Source organism: Pempheris klunzingeri, chromosome 17 (genome assembly GCF_042242105.1).
Source record: "Pempheris klunzingeri isolate RE-2024b chromosome 17, fPemKlu1.hap1, whole genome shotgun sequence".
NCBI classification, from domain to species: Eukaryota; Metazoa; Chordata; class Actinopteri; order Acropomatiformes; family Pempheridae; genus Pempheris; species Pempheris klunzingeri.
In genome coordinates this window covers 14,158,337-14,179,755 of record NC_092028.1, presented here as the reverse complement: position 1 = coordinate 14,179,755, position 21,419 = coordinate 14,158,337, and the positions used below count along the sequence as shown (strand labels likewise).

The 21,419-nt window shown below is 39.3% G+C and overlaps 5 gene segments (V, D, J or C); all 5 read right to left on the bottom strand.

Moving 5' to 3' along the window:
* Positions 1–1,518: 1,518 nt before the first annotated feature.
* LOC139216815 (Ig heavy chain V region 5A-like) lies at positions 1,519–1,956 on the bottom strand. The segment is given in 2 exon segments: positions 1,519–1,826; positions 1,917–1,956. Coding segments are annotated over 2 exon segments (348 nt in total).
* A 2,238-nt stretch (positions 1,957–4,194) lies between these two features.
* On the bottom strand, positions 4,195–4,629 carry LOC139216861 (Ig heavy chain V region 5A-like). The segment is given in 2 exon segments: positions 4,195–4,502; positions 4,590–4,629. Coding segments are annotated over 2 exon segments (348 nt in total).
* Positions 4,630–7,358: 2,729 nt separating this feature from the next.
* LOC139216358 (Ig heavy chain V region 6.96-like) lies at positions 7,359–8,483 on the bottom strand. The segment is given in 2 exon segments: positions 7,359–7,675; positions 8,435–8,483. Coding segments are annotated over 2 exon segments (366 nt in total).
* Positions 8,484–8,992: 509 nt separating this feature from the next.
* Positions 8,993–9,428, bottom strand: LOC139217066 (Ig heavy chain V region 5A-like). The segment is given in 2 exon segments: positions 8,993–9,297; positions 9,389–9,428. Coding segments are annotated over 2 exon segments (345 nt in total).
* A 2,231-nt stretch (positions 9,429–11,659) lies between these two features.
* Positions 11,660–12,098, bottom strand: LOC139216786 (Ig heavy chain V region 5A-like). The segment is given in 2 exon segments: positions 11,660–11,970; positions 12,059–12,098. Coding segments are annotated over 2 exon segments (351 nt in total).
* Positions 12,099–21,419: the final 9,321 nt, after the last annotated feature.

Here is a 21,419-nt window from a genome sequence, read left to right as displayed (position 1 = left end):
CTGATTCTGAATTTTGTTTCACATACGAAACAATCCCATGAGTTAGTGTGTGTTTATCAGCCCAGTGATAATGAGTGTAGGATTTTGTACAGCTGCTCAACCAACTCCAGTCACTGTGAGTGTCTGGCACAATAATAAACAGCAGAATCTTCAGTCTTCAGGCTGTTCATCTGCAGATACAGCTGCTGTCTGCTGTTGTCTCTGGAGATGGTGAAGCGGCCTTGGACTGACTGAGAGTAGTAGATGCTAGTAACATCAATAGTGGCAATCCACTCCAGTCCTTTTCCAGGAGCCTGTCTGACCCAGGCCATCCAGTAGCTGCTGAATGTGAATCCAGAGGCTGTACAGGTCAATTTGTGGGATTCTCCAGGCCTTTTAACAGCTGGTTCAGATTCAGTCAGAGTCTGACCATCAACACCTGTCAAGAGAATAAATACACATCAAGTGAAATATGCTGTTGACACAAATATAAACTGTGTAAGGTTTAGGTCTGTGGATATCTTCACCTGCCCAGCAGATAGTTAAGAGCAGCAGTCCTGTCCTACAGTCCATCATGTTCAACTGTGTGTCCACTGTTCTCTGTCATCCTCTCTGCAGTCAGATAAGTAGAGGTGGAAGACATCTGAGTTTTGCATTGACTCCTCCTCACAGGGAGGAACTGGATTTGACTTGAACGGCAGTCTTTTTATGGTGAACGTGAAAGAATGAATCTTTCCTGAACATGATTCTTTCCTCCACTAGTCCTTCCTGCATGTTTCAGCATCAGTTGTGCAAAAAGTTTCCAAATGATTTATTGCATTTATTTATTAAGCACAGTCTGCATCATGTAAAGACTCTGACAATAGTTCATCAATTTTAAGATACATTTTAATAGAAAAAAAACAACAATTATCACTTTAACAAATGATATACTCTTTATTTTATGACAAAGTGTTCCTAAGTCGCACGTTTTCATGACATCAAGAGGCAAAATCCCCATTAATAAGTGACTTAAGCAGTAAACTAAAAACAAATTCAGAAAAAACATGTGACCAGTCGGTACAAAGCAGCCATGAATACCTGTGTTTTTCAGTCAATAAAATTAAATTGAGTGGAACCACGTAGAAATATGTTACTTTGTGTAAAACCAAAATTAAAGCAACAGCTAAAAGGTTTCTCATCCTGTCTGCAGGTAGATTAGTGTTATGTTTCATTTCTTGTCAGATGAAAAGCTTTTTTAAACACTGCTGTGAGCTGAAATGATGCTGTTATTAATTTACATAAATACTGAGTCAGACAAAGAAGAGACTTTTTAGAAAAACATAGTATATTTAATAATAATGTTATTATCATTAATGTATATTATAGTGAACAATGTTATATTCCTTTTACTTTTTCATTTGTAGATGTCTGTTTGTCTCTTTAACAGTGAACAGGTCCTGAAATCATTAGTGGTCTGAGGGCTCCTCCTCTGGTGGCTTCATGCTACAAGTGTTCAGGCTCTGAGGGGTTTTTGTTCAGGTCTACTGATGGTTTGTGTTACTGTGGGTCTCTGGCACAGTAATACACAGCAGAGTCTTCAGGCTGCACATTCTGTCCGTTTAGAGTCACTGTGTTGCTGGAAGAGTCTAAGTCGATACTGAACTTGTTCTTTAGTGAATCTTTGTAGTATGTGGTGTATCCAACCCGTCCACTTCCAATCCACTCCAGTCCTTTCCCTGCAGGCTGTCTGATCCAAGCTGTGCGGTAGCTGCTCACAGAATAAGAGACCTGACAGGTGATGGTCAGACGCTGACCAGGCTGCACAGTCACAGAGGCTGGCTGTGTCAACTGTTCACACTTCACACCTGTTAAAAAAAGAAAATGTTTTGGAACAAACAATCAAGTTATACAGCAAAAGAAGAACTTTTGACTTCAACAAATCCAGAGAGACTCACATCCAGCTGCCAACAGCAGCAGCAGAGCTACAGAAAACATGGTTGATGCTGAAACTGACGTGCTGTGAACTCCACTGACGGCCTGATGTGAAGTTTTTATAGCTGAGTAATGAGGAAGGTCACTGAGTTTGCATAGAATCAACATGTGAAACATCAGCGTTGGTCTGACTGAGAAGAATTCATAATGAAAACATCATATGACCGTTAATAATCATTATTCTTGTTCTTAATGTGAATATTATCATGAATCATGGATAATGGGAAACATACTGATTAAAATCAGCTTTGCATCAACTATGATGGTGTGCACACACAGAAACAAAAGCAGCAAACACCAAGAATGTTGCTTGCTATAAGCCATGTGTGCCAGTGTGTTTGGCATGTTTTCACATTTCAAACCCACTTTAAATATGATGTGAGCTGTTTTCCTGAAAGAACTGATTCACTCTGAATCTCTCCTATATCAGATTCATCATCAACGATGTGTGAACAGCTTTTTTGTATTGCAGCATTTATTTATTCATGTACTTGCTCACTAGACTTATAAAAGAAACTGCAGCATTATGTTTTCAACATAGATTACAGAAATTAGTGTTTCTTAATTGATAGAAGAACTTGTATGAACAAGTGATATTTATTCTTTTTGTTTATTGTATTAATGTTTGATAATAATGTCTCAGAAACAGCAGTTATGATTTCATATAATGCATTATTTAAAGAGATGCATGATTATATGTAATGTAATATTATGTCACATAAAAAAATATATATAAGTATATAAATCAATAAATGAAAGATGGAATAAAGTGTACTTTGAAGAATGCTTCATACTTGGGCTGAAAGATACTTTAGGATTTTGTACAGCTGCTCAACCAACTCCAGTCACTGTGAGTATCTGGCACAATAATAAACAGCAGAATCTTCAGTCTTCAGGCTGTTCATCTGCAGATACACCTGCTGTCTGCTGTTGTCTCTGGAGATGGTGAAGCGGCCTTGGACTGACTGAGAGTAGTAGATGCTGCTACTGTCACTGTTGATTAAAACGATCCACTCCAGTCCTTTTCCAGGAGCCTGTCTGACCCAGTTCATAGCGTAGCTGCTGAATGTGAATCCAGAGCCTGTACAGGTCAATTTGTGGGATTCTCCAGGCCTTTTAACAGCTGGTCCAGATTCAGTCAGAGTCTGACCATCAACACCTGTCAAGAGAATGAATACACATCAAGTGAAATATGCTGTTGACACAAATATAAACTGTGTAAGGTTTAGGTCTGTGGATATCTTCACCTGCCCAGCAGATAGTTAAGAGCAGCAGTCCTGTCCTACAGTCCATCATGTTCAACTGTGTGTCCACTGTTCTCTGTCATCCTCTCTGCAGTCAGATAAGTAGAGGTGGAAGACATCTGAGTTTTGCATTGACTCCTCCTCACAGGGAGGAACTGGATTTGACTCTCAGTCTTTGTTTGGTGAAACTGAAATAATGAATCTTCCCTGAACATGATTCTTTCCTCCACTAGTCCTTCTTGCATGTTTCAGCATCAGTTGTGCAAAAAGTTTATAGTTACATTATTTCATTTATTTATTAAGCACAGTCTGCATCATGTAAAGACTCTGACAATAGTTCATCAATTTTAAGATAAATTTCTATTGAAAAAAAACAACAATTATCACCATAACAAATGTTATACTCTTTATTTTATGACAAAGTGTTCCTAAGTCGCACCTTTTTATGACATCAAGAGGCAAAATCCCCATTAATAAGTGACTTAAGCAGTAAACTAAAAACAAATTCAGAAAAAACATGTGACCAGTCGGTACAAAGCAGCCATGAATACCTGTGTTTTTCAGTCAATAAAAATAAACCACATATAATGTAACTTTGAGTAAAACCAAAATTAAAGCAACAACTAAAAGGTTTCTCATCCTGTCTGCAGGTAGATTAGTGTTATGTTTCATTTCTTGTCAGATGAAAAGCTTTTTTAAACACTGCTGTGAGCTGAAATGATGCTGTTATTAATTTACATAAATACTGAGTCAGACAAAGAAGAGACTTTTTAGAAAAACATAGTATATTTAATAATAATGTTATTATTATTGATGTATATTATAGTGAACAATGTTATATTCCTTTTACTTTTTCATTTGTAGATGTCTGTTTCTCTCTTTGACAGTGAACAGGTCCTGAAATCATTAGTGGTCTGAGGGCTCCTCCTCTGGTGGCTTCATGCTACAAGTGTTGAGGCTCTGAGGGGTTTTTGTTCAGGTCTACTGATGGTTTGTGTTACTGTGGCTCTCTGGCACAGTAATACACAGCAGAGTCTTCAGGCTGCACATTCTGTCCGTTTAGAGTCGCTGTGTTGCTGGAAGAGTCTAAGTCGATACTGAACTTGTTCTTTAGTGAATCTTTGTAGAATGAATCTCCAGTGTATTTCATTCCAATCCACTCCAGTCCTTTCCCTGCAGGCTGTCTGATCCAAGTTGTGTAGTAGCTGCCCACAGAATAAGAGACCTGACAGGTGATGGTCAGACGCTGACCAGGCTGCACAGTCACAGAGGCTGGCTGTGTCAACTGTTCACACTTCACACCTGCTAAAAAAAGAAAATGTTTTGGAACAAACAATCAAATTATACAGCAAATGAAGAACTTTTGACTTGAACAAATCCAGAGAGACTCACATCCAGCTGCCAACAGCAGCAGCAGAGCTACAGAAAACATGGTTGATGCTGAAACTGACGTGCTGTGAACTCCACTGACGGCCTGATGTGAAGTTTTTATAGCTGAGTAATGAGGAAGGTCACTGAGTTTGCATAGAATCAACATGTGAAACATCAGCGTTGGTCTAACTGAGAAGAATTCATAATGAAAACATCATATGACCATTAATAATCATTATTCTTATTCTTAATGTGAATATTATCATGAATCATGGATAATGGGAAACATACTGATTATAATCAGCTTTGCATCAACTATGATGGTGTGCACACACAGAAACAAAAGCAGCAAACACCAAGAATGTTGCTTGCTATAAGCCATGTGTGCCAGTGTGTTTGGCATGTTTTCACATTTCAAACCCACTTTAAATATGATGTGAGCTGTTTTCCTGAAAGAACTGATTCACTCTGAATCTCTCCTATATCAGATTCATCATCAACAATGTGTGAACAGCTTTTTTGTATTGCAGCATTTATTTATTCAATTACTTGCTCTCTAACCTTATAAAAGAAGCTGCAGCATTGTGTTTTCAACATGAGTTACAGACATTAGTGTTTCTTAATTGATAGAAGAACTTGTATGAACAAGTGATATTTATTCTTTTTGTTTATTTTATTAATATTTAATAATAATATTTATCAGAAACAATAGTTATGATTTCATATAATGCTTTATTTAAAGATATGCATGTATATATGTAATGTGATATTATGTCGTATAAAATAATATATGCAAATATATACATAAATAAAAAAGAAAGATAAAGTGTACTTTGAAGAATGCTTCATACTTGGGCTGAAAGATACTGTAGGATTTTGTGCAGCTGCTCAACCAACTCCAGTCACTGTGAGTGTCTGGCACAATAATAAACAGCAGAATCTTCAGTCTTCAGGCTGTTCATCTGCAGATACAGCTGCTGTCTGCTGTTGTCTCTGGAGATGGTGAAGCGGCCTTGAACTGACTGAGAGTAGTATTTGCCGCTACTGTCAGTGGTGATGTAAGCGATCCACTCCAGTCCTTTTCCAGGAGCCTGTCTGACCCAGTGCATCCAGTAGCTGCTGAATGTGAATCCAGAGGCTGTACAGGTCAATTTGTGGGATTCTCCAGGCCTTTTAACAGCTGGTTCAGATTCAGTCAGAGTCTGACCATCAACACCTGTCAAGAGAATGAATACACATCAAGTGAAATATGCTGTTGACACAAATATAAACTGTGTAAGGTTTAGGTCTGTGGATATCTTCACCTGCCCAGCAGATAGTTAAGAGCAGCAGTCCTGTCCTACAGTCCATCATGTTCAACTGTGTGTCCACTGTTCTCTGTCATCCTCTCTGCAGTCAGATAAGTAGAGGTGGAAGACATCTGAGTTTTGCATTGACTCCTCCTCACAGGGAGGAACTGGATTTGACTCTCAGTTACTGTTTGGTGAAGCAAACAGTCTGCATCATGTCACCCTGGGTATGGTGGTGTGTCTTCCTCGAGCTCTGGTTCTCTTCCAGAGGCCTGGGACTTTGAGGGTTCTGTGCAGTATCTTAGCTGTTATTATGATTGCACTCTTCTGGACAGAGACCTCAGATATAGTACCTGGAGTCTGATGGAGCCAGTTTGTGGATGAGTGCTCTGATCACCACTGGCACCACTGTTGCCTTTAATCCCCACATCTTTTCCAGCTCCTCTTACAGCCTTTTTTTCCCAAGCTTCTCATGTTCCTTCTTCCTGATGTTGCTGTCTGTCTGGATCTGGTCTGTCTGGATCTGGAAGTCCCACAGGATCTTAGCTCGTTCATTCTCAACCACTCTGGGAGGTGTCTTCCATTCTGACCGTGGGGCTTCCCGCCCATACTCTGTAGATGTTCCTGTACACTATGTCAGCCACTTGGTTATGGCGTCCCATGTATGCTGCCTGCATCTTACACAATGTTTCAGGAGCATCTTCACAAAGCCTGCACATGGGGTCCTGTCAGGTGTGGTAGATCCTTGCTGCTTTTGATCTTGGTCGTAGCAGTCCAACAGATCCACATTCTTAGCCCTTTTCCACCTATGATTTGTCACAGTAGTCCATTTCTCATCACGTTGTCCTGGTTCCCCAACAACTGATGTGGACCTTACAAAGCAGTTATAACTGTTGTTGTGGCTTCACTCATCCTGAGGTGGGCTAATAGCACCAAGGACCTTGCATATGGGATGCTTGATATAAGTGTCATGCCAGTCAGCAGTGTTTCCTACTGAGCTATCCATGTCTTAAAGTACTTAAGGACTGTTGTTTCTCTTTACTTAGTTGAGGGGTTCTTGCCGTAATTTGGATTTGGACAGTAGTCAAACAGGACTATTCACTGTATAGAATACAGCTTTTTTGTATTTCATTTATTTATTAATTTACTTGCTCACTAGCCTTAGAAAATAAACTGCAGCATTATGTTTTCAACATGAATTACAGACATTAATGTTTCTTAATTGATAGAAGAACTTGTATGAACAAGTGATATTTATTCTTTTTGTTTATTGTATTAATGTTTAATAATAATATTTATCAGAAACAATATTTGTGATTTCAAAGAATGCATTATTTAAAGATATGCATGTATATATGTAATGTAATATTATGTAGTATAAAATAATATATACAAATATACACATAAATAAAAGAGAAAGATAAAGTGTACTTTGAAGAATGCTTCATACTTGGGCTGAAAGATACTGTAGGATTTTGTACAGCTGCTCAACCAACTCCAGTCACTGTGAGTGTCTGGCACAATAATAAACAGCAGAATCTTCAGTCTTCAGGCTGTTCATCTGCAGATACACCTGCTGTCTGCTGTTGTCTCTGGAGATGGTGAAGCGGCCTTGGACTGACTGAGAGTAGAGTTTGCTGCTACCACTGCCACTGTCAATCCTTGAAACCCACTCCAGTCCTTTTCCAGGAGCCTGTCTGATCCAGTGCATATAGTAGTCACTGAATGTGAATCCAGAGCCTGTACAGGTCAATTTGTGGGATTCTCCAGGCCTTTTAACAGCTGGTTCAGATTCAGTCAGAGTCTGACCATCAACACCTGTCAAGAGAATGGATACACATCAAGTGAAATGTGCTGTTGACACAAATATAAACTGTGTAAGGTTTAGGTCTGTGGATATCTTCACCTGCCCAGCAGATAGTTAAGAGCAGCAGTCCTGTCCTACAGTCCATCATGTTCAACTGTGTGTCCACTGTTCTCTGTCATCCTCTCTGCAGTCAGATAAGTAGAGGTGGAAGACATCTGAGTTTTGCATTGACTCCTCCTCACAGGGAGGAGAGAATTGGAGTTGACTTGGTCATAGATTTTTGCTTAGTGCAAGATGAATAGATACAAAACATTCCAGCTAAATTAATGTGATTCATGAAATATGAAAAAAACAAAACATGAAGCTTTGTAGCTTTTTTTTAAATAAGACTTCCTTCCTAGAAATGATAAAATCCATATGGTGCAAAAAAAAAGGTACAATCAACAAGCAAAAACATATTCAGCTTTGTTTCTATTGCTCATAACTGCAGTATCATGACACATATCTTTGATGAATAATAACTGACATGACGTTCTGTTCAGTATCATGTTCCTGGTCGGAGGCGAAGTGATTTTTACACTCATAACATGAGTTTTGCACTGATGATACAATTGGCAGTGTGTGTGGGGGGTAAAAACGTGATGATTGAGGTCTGGATGAGATTGATACTGTTCACACCTGGAAACAGAAATCGATATAATCTCCATCATTAATTTGACTACTCAGTGTTTCTAATGTGTTTATTGGTGTGAATCCACTGTGATTCTCACAGGATCCATCTGCCAGCAGCAGCAGCAGCTTCAGAACCACGGAGGCCATAGTTGTTGTTGAAGTTGGAGTGATTGGGGCTGCTGATCCTCTTTAACCTCCAGTGCAAGTCTCATGTGAATTCTTAATAAGTGCGTCACTAGACAGATTACTGAGTTGGTGTGGGAATGAAACATGGGATATGAACGTGGGTCAGACTGGAGCTAAGAGGAGGAGCTGTTGTTAGTCCTACCAGACTCAGGTGCATTGCCAAGTAGGTGTATGAAAACACCTCAGTGTCTTGAGATAAGCTGCTGTGCTTCAGCTTGAAGTCTAAAATCAACTTCTTAGGATTTATTTTGCAAGAAGTTCTGTTGTGCAATCAACATCTGGTCCTTTGTTCAGTGCTCTTTGTTGTTCAGTTTATTGTTGATTGCTATTAGTAAAGATGTCTGTTTCTCTCTTTGGCAGTGAACAGGTCCTGAAATCATTAGTGGTCTGAGGGCTCCTCCTCTGGTGGCTTCATGCTACAAGTGTTCAGGCTCTGAGGGGTTTTTGTTCAGGTCTACTGATGGTTTGTGTTACTGTGGGTGTCTGGCACAGTAATACACAGCAGAGTCTTCAGGCTGCACATTCTGTCCGTTTAGAGTCGCTGTGTTGCTGGAAGAGTCTAAGTCGATACTGAACTTGTTCTTTAGTGAATCTTTGTAGTATGAAGCTCCAGTGGATTTCATTCCAATCCACTCCAGTCCTTTCCCTGCAGGCTGTCTGATCCAAGCTGTGTAGTAGCTGCCCACAGAATAAGAGACCTGACAGGTGATGGTCAGACGCTGACCAGGCTGCACAGTCACAGAGGCTGGCTGTGTCAACTGTTCACACTTCACACCTGTTAAAAAAAAGAAAATGTTTTGGAACAAACAATCAAGTTATACAGCAAATGAAGAACTTTTGACTTGAACAAATCCAGAGAGACTCACATCCAGCTGCCAACAGCAGCAGCAGAGCTACAGAAAACATGGTTGATGCTGAAACTGACGTGCTGTGAACTCCACTGACGGCCTGATGTGAAGTTTTTATAGCTGAGTAATGAGGAAGGTCACTGAGTTTGCATAGAATCAACATGTGAAACATCAGCGTTGGTCTAACTGAGAAGAATTCATAATGAAAACATCATATGATCATTAATAATCATTATTCTTATTGTTAATGTGAATATTATCATGAATTAGCATAAATCAGCTTTGCATCAACTATGATGGTGTGCACACACAGAAACAAAAGCAGCAAACCAAGAATGTTGCTTGCTATAAGCCATGTGTGCCAGTGTGTTTGGCATGTTTTCACATTTCAAACCCACTTTAAATATGATGTGAGCTGTTTTCCTGAAAGAACTGATTCACTCTGAATCTCTCCTATATCAGATTCATCATCAACAATGTGTGAACAGCTTTTTTGTATTGCAGCATTTATTTATTCATCTACTTGCTCACTAGACTTATAAAAGAAACTGTAGCATTATGTTTTCAACAAGAATTACAGACATTAGTGTTTCTTAATTGATAGAAGAACTTGTATGAACAAGTGATATTTATTCTTTTTGTTTATTGTATTAATATTTAATAATAATAATTATCAGAAACAATAGTTATGATTTCATATATTGCATTATATGCATGTATATATGTTATGTAATATTATGTAGTATAAAATTATATATATAAATATATACATAAATAAAAAAGAAAGATAAAGTGTACTTTGAAGAATGCTTCATACTTGGGCTGAAAGATACTGTAGGATTTTGTGCAGCTGCTCAACCAACTCCAGTCACTGTGAGTCTTTGGCACAATAATAAACAGCAGAATCTTCAGTCTTCAGGCTGTTCATCTGCAGATACAGCTGCTGTCTGCTGTTGTCTCTGGAGATGGTGAAGCGGCCTTGAACTGACTGAGAGTAGAATTTGCTGCTACTGTCAGTGCTGATGAAAGCGATCCACTCCAGTCCTTTTCCAGGAGCCTGTCTGACCCAGCTCATCCAGTAGTCACTGAATGTGAATCCAGAGGTTGTACAGGTCAATTTGTGGGATTCTCCAGGCCTTTTAACAGCTGGTTCAGATTCAGTCAGAGTCTGACCATCAACACCTGTCAAGAGAATGAATACACATCAAGTGAAATATGCTGTTGACACAAGTATAAACTGTGTAAGGTTTAGGTCTGTGGATATCTTCACCTGCCCAGCAGATAGTTAAGAGCAGCAGTCCTGTCCTACAGTCCATCATGTTCAACTGTGTGTCCACTGTTCTCTGTCATCCTCTCTGCAGTCAGATAAGTAGAGGTGGAAGACATCTGAGTTTTGCATTGACTCCTCTTCACAGGGAGGAACTGGATTTGACTTTAACATCAGTCTTTGTTTGGTGAAAGTGAAAGAATGAATCTTTCCTGAACATGATTCTTTCCTCCACTAGTCCTTCTTGCATGTTTCAGCATCAGTTGTGCAAAATGTTTACATTATATACGTTATTTCATTTATTTATTAAGCACAGTCTGCATCATGTAAAGACTCTGACAATAGTTCATCAATTTTAAGATACATTTCTATTGAAAAAAAGAACAATTATCACCATAACAAATGTTATACTCTTTATTTTATGACAAAGTGTTCCTAAGTCGCACCCTTTCATGACATCAAGAGGCAAAATCCCCATTAATAAGTGACTTAAGCAGTAAACTAAAAACAAATTCAGAAAAAACATGTGACCAGTCGGTACAAAGCAGCCATGAATACCTGTGTTTTTCAGTCAATAAAATTAAATAGTCTAAAACTACATTTAAGATATGTTACTTTGTAACCCTAAAACCAAAATTAAAGCAACAGCTAAAAGGTTTCTCATCCTGTCTGCAGGTAGATTAGTGTTATGTTTCATTTCTTGTCAGATGAAAAGCTTTTTTAAACACTGCTGTGAGCTGAAATGATGCTGTTATTAATTTACATAAATACTGAGTCAGACAAAGAAAACACTTTTTAGAAAAACATAGTATATTTAATAATAATGTTATTATTATTGATGTATATTATAGTGAACAATGTTATATTCCTTTTACTTTTTCATTTCTAGATGTCTGTTTCTCTCTTTAACAGTGAACAGGTCCTGAAATCATTAGTGGTCTGAGGGCTCCTCCTCTGGTGGCTTCATGCTACGAGTGTTCAAGCTCTGAGGGGTTTTTGTTCAGGTCTACTGATGGTTTGTGTTACTGTGGGTGTCTGGCACAGTAATACACAGCAGAGTCTTCAGGCTGCACATTCTGTCCGTTTAGAGTCACTGTGTTGCTGGAAGAGTCTGTGCTCATACTGAACTTGTTCTTTAGTGAATCTTTGTAGTATGTGGTGGATCCAGCAGCTGCACTTCCAATCCACTCCAGTCCTTTCCCTGCAGGCTGTCTGATCCAAGCTGTGTAGTAGCTGCTCACAGAATAAGAGACCTGACAGGTGATGGTCAGACGCTGACCAGGCTGCACAGTCACAGAGGCTGGCTGTGTCAACTGCTCACACTTCACACCAGCTAAAAAAAAGAAAATGTTTTGGAACAAACAATCAAGTTATACAGCAAATGAAGAACTATCGACTTAAACAAATCCAGAGAGACTCACATCCAGCTGCCATCAGCAGCAGCAGAGCTACAGAAAACATGTTTGATGCTGAAACTGCCGTGCTGTGAACTCCACTGACGGCCTGATGTGAAGTTTTTATAGCTGAGTAATGAGGAAGGTCACTGAGTTTGCATAGAATCAACATATGAAACATCAGCGTTGGTCTAACTGAGAAGAATTCATAATGAAAACATCATATGATCATTAATAATCATTATTCTTATTGTTAATGTGAATATTATCATGAATCATGGATAATGGGAAACATACTGATTAAAATCAGCTTTGCATCAACTATGATGGTGTGCACACACAGAAACAAAGGCAGCAAACCAAGAATGTTGCTTGCTATAAGCCATGTGTGCCAGTGTGTTTGGCATGTTTTCACATTTCAAACCCACTTTAAATATGATGTGAGCTGATTCACTCTGAATCTCTCCTATATCAGATTCATCATCAACGATGTGTGAACAGCTTTTTTGTATTGCAGCATTTATTTATTCATTTACTTGCTCACTAGCCTTATAAAAGAAACTGCAGCATTATGTTTTCAACATAGATTAGAGACATTAGTGTTTCTTAATTGATAGAAGAACTTGTTTGAACAAGTGATATTTATTCTTTTTGTTTATTGTATTAATGTTTAATAAAATATTTATCAGAAACAACAGTTATGATTTCATATAATGCATTATTTAAGATATGGATGTATATATGTAATGTAATATTATGTAGTATGAAATAATATTTACAAGTATATCTATCAAAAAATAGATGGAATAAAGTGTACTTTGAAGAATGCTTCATACTTGGGCTTAAAGATACTATAGTATTTTGTACAGTCACTGTGAGTCTCTGGCACAATAATAAACAGCAGAATCTTCAGTCTTCAGGCTGTTCATCTGCAGATACAGCTGCTGTCTGCTGTTGTCTCTGGAGATGGTGAAGCGGCCTTGGACTGACTGAGAGTAGAGTTTGCTGCTACCACTGCCACTCTCAATCCTTGAAACCCACTCCAGTCCTTTTCCAGGAGCCTGTCTGATCCAGTGCATATAGTAGTCGCTGAATGTGAATCCAGAGGCTGTACAGGTCAATTTGTGGGATTCTCCAGGCCTTTTAACAGCTGGTTCAGATTCAGTCAGAGTCTGACCATCAACACCTGTCAAGAGAATGAATACACATCAAGTGAAATATGCTGTTGACACAAGTATAAACTGTGTAAGGTTTAGGTCTGTGGATATCTTCACCTGTCCATCAACACCTGTAAGACCAAAAAAGATATGCATGTAATGTGTTATGCTGGCAGCACAAATGAAAAATGTCACATCGAGATAAGAGAAAATCTTCACCTGCCCAGCAGATAGTTAAGAGCAGCAGTCCTGTCCTACAGTCCATCATGTTCAACTGTGTGTCCACTGTTCTCTGTCATCCTCTCTGCAGTCAGATAAGTAGAGGTGGAAGACATCTGAGTTTTGCATTGACTCCTCCTCACAGGGAGGAACTGGATTTGACTCTCAGTTACTGTTTGGTGAAGCAAACAGTCTGCATCATGTCACCCTGGGTATGGTGGTGTGTCTTCCTCGAGCTCTGGTTCTCTTCCAGAGGCCTGGGACTTTGAGGGTTCTGTGCAGTATCTTAGCTGTTGTTATGATTGCACTCTTCTGGACAGAGACCTCAGATAAAGTACCTGGAGTCTGATGGAGCCAGTTTGTGGATGAGTGCTCTGATCACCACTGGCACCACTGTTGCCTTTAATCCCCACATCTTTTCCAGCTCCTCTTACAGCCTTTTTTCCAAGCTTCTCATGTTCCTTCTTCCTGATGTTGCTGTCTGTCTGGATCTGGTCTGTCTGGATCTGGAAGTCCCACAGGATCTTAGCTCGTTCATTCTCAACCACTCTGGGAGGTGTCTTCCATTCTGACCGTGGGGCTTCCTGCCCATACTCAGTTGAGGGGTTCTTGCCGTAATTTGGATTTTAATAGTAGTCAAATAGGGCTATTCACTGTATAGAACTGTATACCTACCCTACCTCCGCACAACACAACTGATGATCTGAAACACATTAAGAAGGCAAGAAATTCCACAAAATAAGTCTTGACAAAATCCACATGTTAATTGAGAACCATTCCAGGTGGCTACCTCATGAAGCTGATGGAGAGAATTTGTGCAAAGCTGCCATCAAAGGAAAAGGTGGCTATTTTGAAGCATCTAAAACATAAAACATATTCTGGTTTGTTTAATAGTTTTTTGTTGACTATATAATGCCATATGTGTTCCTTCATAGTTTTGATATTCTCAATATAAATCTGCAATGTAGAATATAATCTCATCTCATCTCATCTCATTTTCTATACCGCTTATCCATGAGGGTCGCGGGGGAGCTGGAGATGGAACCTATCCCAGCTGACATTGGGCGAGAGGTGGGGTACACCCTGGACTGGTCGCCAGCCAATCGCAGGGCCACATACAGAGACAGACAACCTTTCACACTCACACCTACGGGCAATTTAGAGTTACCAATTAACCTAATGTGCATGTCTTTGGATTGTGGGAGGAAGCCGGAGTACCCGGAGAGAACCCACGCTAGCATGGGGAGAACATGCAAACTCCACACAGAAAGACCCCGGGTTCAAACCGGGATTCGAACCTGGAACCTTCTTGCTGTGAGGCAACAGTGCTAACCACAGCACCACCATGCTGCCCCTTGTAGAATATAATGAAAATTTTAAAAAAGAATAGAATTAGAAGGTGTGTTCGAACTTTTGACTGGTACTATATATGGCGTTTAAGATGCTAAAATTTCTATCAAAATATGTCAATGCTTGAGCTCTATGAGCCTGAAAGATGAGTACTGTAGGATTTTGTACAGCTGCTCAACCAACTCCAGTCACTGTGAGTCTCCAGCACAATAATAAACAGCAGAATCTTCAGTCTTCAGGCTGTTCATCTGCAGATACACCTGCTGTCTGCTGTTGTCTTTGGAGATGGTGAAGTGGCCTTGGACTGACTGAGAGTAGGATTTGCTGCTACCACTGCCATCATCAATCCAGGCAACCCACTCCAGTCCTTTTCCAGGAACCTGTCTGACCCAGTGCATATCGTAGCTGCTGAATGTGAATCCCGAGCCTGTACAGGTCAATTTGTGGGATTCTCCAGGCCTTTTGATTACTGGTTCAGATTCAGTCAGAGTCTGACCATCAACACCTGTAAGACCAAAAAAGATATGCATGTAATGTGTTATGTTGGCAGCACAAATGAAAAATGTCACATCGAGATGAGAGAAAATCCTCACCTGCCCAGCAGATAGTTAAGAGCAGCAGTCCTGTCCTACAGTCCATCATGTTAAACTATGTGTCCACTGTTCTCTGTCATCCTCTCTGCAGTCAGATAAGTAGAGGTGGAAGACATTTGAGTTTTGCATTGACTCCTCCTCACAGGGAGGAACTGGATTTGACTGTTTGGTGAAACTGGAGAATGAATGTTTACTATAGAAGTTTGTCCAAGAGTCCCACTTCCATGTTTCACTATAATCTGTACAATAGGTTGACAAACATATAGTTTGAGCAGGTTATTAAGGACAGGCTGCATCATGTGAAGATTCTGAAAGGAGTTTATGAATTTCACATAACACAAAAAGTCAATTTTTTCAATAGCAAAAATCCTCAACAAATGCCATTCATTATGTTATGCTGTTGTTTTATTTCACTAAAAGTTCTTAAGTCCCTTTCCAGACCACCAGAGGAAAGAAAACCCCTGTGGGAACAAAAAAGAGGAAGAGGACTTGAAAATATTAAACATTAAAAACAAATTCAGGGACACTGTTGCATGGGCACAAAAGATCATCAGTAAAGTCTGATTTATCATGTCCACTAGGCATAAGCCTTGAAGGGATTAGGCATTCAGTCTGTATCTGTCTGTCTGCAGCTTAAAAACCAACATCCATAGAAAAATGTGGTCTCATTTTGATCCAAATCATCTGTAGATTCATTCCGTACCTGATGTTATGATCCCGTACCATAAGACACGATACGAGTCAAATAAATCCCTGTTTCTGCTATCTTCACCATCGTAGGGGAGGTTTGTTGGAACACTGTTTACTCTCTGCCTAATTTCTTTGATGTAATTTATGTTAGAATATTCAAACCAATAACAAATAAAAGGTGAATATGTTTTAATGTACTTAAATGCTCCCTAAACTTAAATGATTTGTGATTAAATTCATGTTGAGCATTTGTGCCAATTAGCCCCATCAGAAAGCTGCCAACAATAGTTTACCTTTAGTAGTAGTAGTAATAGTAGTGATAGTTTAAATTTGAATTAAGGCCCATCTGCTTTTTATCTTTATTTTTTTTATTGTTTTTCTGTGTTTTTTCTAATAACAATATGGAAGAGAAACTTCTCAAGGATTAATTTCTGCTGTAGTTTGATCACTAGCTCTTAAACACATTTAGTCCATCTCTTATAGGTGATATATACAAATAATTATGTATCAGTGATTGTTGTAGAGTATTTAAACTGCTGAAAACATTTGCTGTTAAATTAGATAAGAGCTCTTTCATGAACTCTAAAGACTTATAGTTTCAGATCATTAGTGGTCTGAGGGCTCCTCCTCTGGTGGCTTCATGCTACAGGTGTTCAGGTACTGAGGGGTTTTTGTTCAAGCCTCCTGATGGTCTGTCCGTTTAGAGTCACTGTGTTGCTGGAATAGTCAAAGTCAATACTGAACTTTAGTGAATCTTTGCAGTATGAAGCTCCAGCACCTCTCACATACATGATACCAAAGCTTTATAGCAGACTGTGAGGGGGTTCACTTTAGGATAGAGAAGGATGAACTGTTGCTTTACAAGTAGTTGTGTGTTGGATTTGAGTTATGGACATTTTCAGACATCTGAAAGAAAAAATTACGGCAACTTAAATATTTCTATTCTTGACAAAATTTCAAACAAGTCAGATGAGCATGTACATGAACAGAGTGATTACTAATCCCAGCCTGAAGTATGTAGTTTATTTAACAGTGTTTCTGTGAGTGTGTTGACGATGTTGAACTCAAACTCATGGTGTGAATACGAAAATCAGAAAGCAAAGTTTTGACTTGTTTTGACATTTTAGTTTTTTATACAGCGTTGCTCCCTCCTGTGTCACTGTGAGTCTCTGGCACAATAATAAACAGCAGAATCTTCAGTCTTCAGGCTGTTCATCTGCAGATACACCTGCTGCCTGCTGTTGTCTCTGGAGATGGTGAAGCGGCCTTGAACGGAGTTAGAGTAGTAGATGCTGCTACCGTCATCACTGATAGTTGCAACCCACTCCAGTCCTTTTCCAGCAGCCTGTCTGATCCAAGCATTCCAGTAATTGCTGCCAAACCCAGAATATGTGCAGGTCAGTCTGTGGGACTCTCCAGGCCTTTTAACCACTGGTACAGACTCAGTCAGTGTTTGACCCTCAGTACCTACAGACATTCAAACATCTCATTAGTTACTGGAATGCAGCCATATTGTTTTTACCAGGAGGTCTGTCTTACCTGCACAATTAATTGACAGGGTGAGAAAAACAACCAACTAATCAGGTCTGATCATCGTAAAAGCCAGTTGTCTCTGTCCAGCCAGTGATTTAGTCTTTCCCGTCCTTCACATATGTAGAGACTGAGGAGATCAGAGGTTTGCATTGACTCCTCCTCCTCAAAAAGAAACTCACCACATCACACACATCATTGGAAAAAAATATGAATTAAATCATAATTTTACATTATGATTTTAAGCATCATTCTGGTAGTTTAATGCTGAAGATGCAACATGTATTCATGCTGAAATTATATTTATTTATTTATTTATGTTCAGTGGACCATCCATACACTGGACCATCCATACACTGAATATGCCATGCAAAAATGTTCAACCTGCTGTTAAAAATCAATATTGGGAACAATATTGTTGTTGTTAAAAAAGTGGGAAGTCAAACCACAACATCAGCTGTTGCTTTAATAGTGGGCATTTATTTGTGTATTTTAAGAGGAACTGCCTTAATCTCTGACTTCATATCTTCTGCTGCCACCTGTAGGTCCTTGTTAAAAATGTTGTGTGTAGTTTTTGTAAAGCCTCCCTGCTTCCTTTAACCATTGTGTGCTTGGCACAGTAATACACCGCAGAGTCCTCTGGCTTTAAGTTGGACAGTCTCAGATACACCATGCTGTTGCTGTTGTCCCTGGTGACTTCTATTCGTTCCTGCACACTGCTGGCATAATCTGTTCTACTTGCATCGCTGTAAACACGCCCTATCCATTCCAGAGCTTTTCCTGCAGGTTGTCTTATCCAGTGCATACTGCAGCAGCTAAATGTGAAGCCAGATCCCCTGCAGGAGAGGCTGAGTGTCTCCCCTGGCTTTTTTACTACTGAATTGGGAGGAATGGACTCCATACTCTGTCCTGTACAACCTGAAGAGATGAAAGGAGAGAGGAACCACAGAAGAAGAGTGAGACAGTCATCTGGAAAGTCTTCTCGTATCACCGACTGACTATCAGTCCATGTTGCCTGATAAAGGATAAAAAAGCCAGAAGCAGAACTCACAGGGCAGAAAGAGAGCAACCAGCAGAAGAGAGAGTTTGTTCATCATCCTGAGGCTGATGGCTGAGATGTGACCTGTGAGGCTCCACACAAAGTACAAGACCAGTCAGCAGGACAGAAGTACACTGCACAGACTGGAGATTTGCATCAGCATATCAGGGGGAGGGAGTGGCTCATGTGCACACACAATGTAATTTAGTCATATCATTCATCATTTGTTCATATTTCCAATGACAGCTGTCAGCTGTCCCTCCAACATAATCGAACAATATCACACTCAGAGACTGGATCACTGTTTTCTTTTATTCATTATTTCCTCATTTATTTGTGTACCATTTTATTATATAAAAGACATTTGCTGTTCACATGAATATTAGAATTTGATACAGGTTGTATAAACAGCATATTCCGTATGGATAATCCAAAGTAGGGCTTACTGGGTGGGTTGTGCCCATATTTTTCAGGCTTTTGACTAATTTTCTTTTATGTTAATTTGTTTTGCCAGTCAGGGCAGGCTTGGGGGGAGGCATCCGTGCTATTTGTTTGCATAAACTTTGTTTTTTATGGTAACTGATTGGTTGATTTGGTTTTATGGTAACTGACTTAATGTACAGGACTAATTGACTGCAGTTATACTGTATACTGATATGAAGTGGAACTTAGCCCCCGTGCTGGAAGGCCAGCTGAGGGGAGGTTGAGGTGGGCGAGGACAAACTGCAGATGAACTTCTGCAATTAAAGCTCTTTACTCATCATAATGAATAAATAAATAAATAATATACATTATTTTCAATTATTTTAGATGTTTCAGTGTTTGCAGACTACACAGGATCAGCTCCTTTGTGTTCCATTTTGAGATCTACTTCCTGTCTGAATAGAATATGAAATATATGAAAAAATATATATAGAAAAAATAAAACAGAATATATATAAAGTTTAATATAAATACTTTAGAAATACATCATGTTTAGGTTCTACCATCCTGAAAGATGAGAACTGTAGGATTTTGTACAGCTGCTCAACCAACTCCAGTCACTGTGAGTCTCTGGCACAATAATAAACAGCAGAATCTTCAGTCTTCAGGCTGTTCATCTGCAGATACACCTGCTGTCTGCTGTCGTCTCTGGAGACGGTGAAGCGGCCTTGGACTGACTGAGCATAATAATTTGTGCTACCAGCGGTATCAGCAGCGATCCACTCCAGTCCTTTTCCAGGAGCCTGTCTGACCCAGCCCATCCAGTAGCTACTAAGTGTAAATCCAGAGGTTGTACAGGTCAATTTGTGGGATTCTCCAGGCCTTTTAACAGCTGGTTCAGATTGTGTCAGACTTTGACTGTCAACACCTGTCACATAAACAAGAACAATTATATTAATCACTGTATGTACATAATTCAAATTATCATTAAGAGTCAAAATAGTCTAACTTTTTTACCTGCCCAGCAGATAGTTAAGAGCAGCAGTCCTGTCCTACAGTCCATCATGTTCAACTGTGTGTCCACTGTTCTCTGTCATCCTCTCTGCAGTCAGATAAGTAGAGGTGGAAGACATCTGAGTTTTGCATTGACTCCTCCTCACAAAGAGGAGAGAATTGGAGTGGACATCATTTCTGCCTACTATGTATTGAACTTGGACAAATAAAGTAAACAAATAGTAAATTTAGATTCCAGTCAAATGAATGAATTCTGTGTAGCATTTTAGTTTTGCTCTAAAAGTAATCAACACGCTTTAATTATTTATGAGCCAAGACTTACTATGCTGTTTTTTTCTCCTTTGGCCAGACTGAAGTTGATTAATGGGATTGTAATGTGAACTTGTATTGGACGTTAACTTTCGCGTTCAACATATTTGGATATATGATTTCATTGCCTAAAATGCGACTGTAATTCAATCATTGTGTGTTACAGTAATGCTGCTGTAATTGGGTTTAAAACTCATAAAGTTACTGTTACTGTTTTTCCAAAATCAAAATATAAACTTAATTGTCTAAATATGAGCTGTTGTGGTTCAGCATGGAGTCTAGAGTCAACTTGGTAGAATTTATTTGGCAAAAAACGTTTTCAAATGTCATCTTATTTACTTTATTAAATTTGATACAGTTCCAAGTGGTGGTGGTAAATAGAGGAAGTAGTTTTTGTAACACTATCCTGTTATTGTCTCTCACTGTGCCTCTGGCACAGTAATACACTGCTGTGTCCTCAGTCTTCAGACTGTTCATCTGCAGATAGACTTTACTGCTGGAGTCGTCTCTGGAGATGGTGAATCTACCCTGGACTGACTGGGAGTAATAGATAGGACTACTAGCTGTGTGTATGAAAGCGATCCACTCCAGTCCTTTTCCAGGAGCCTGTCTGACCCAGTTCCAAACTGAGCTACTAAAGCTAAATCCAGATGTTGTGCAGGTGAGTCTGTGGGATTCTCCAGGTTTTCTAACTGCTGGTTCAGACTCTGTTATGGTCTGACTATCACCACCAGTCAAAACAAACAGAGAAACCACTACGAGTGTAAGCTTTCTGTAAGCCATGTTCAGAGTGTGCTCATGCTTTCAAATCCACAAATCCACCTTTAAATATGATCTTTTTCACACTTAGCTCCTCCTACATCACATTCTGCTTTTCAAGTCAAATTCAAGGGACTTTACCACAGCATAAAACAAGATGAAACAGCATTTAAACAATCTGACAGCTAGCAAATGATATGAAGTGATATGAAACATTTGTATCTCCATATCTATTCCACTCAGTCATTATATTTTTCTTAATGGATCTATGACATTTCTTTTTCTAAAATTTGACTGACTAATAT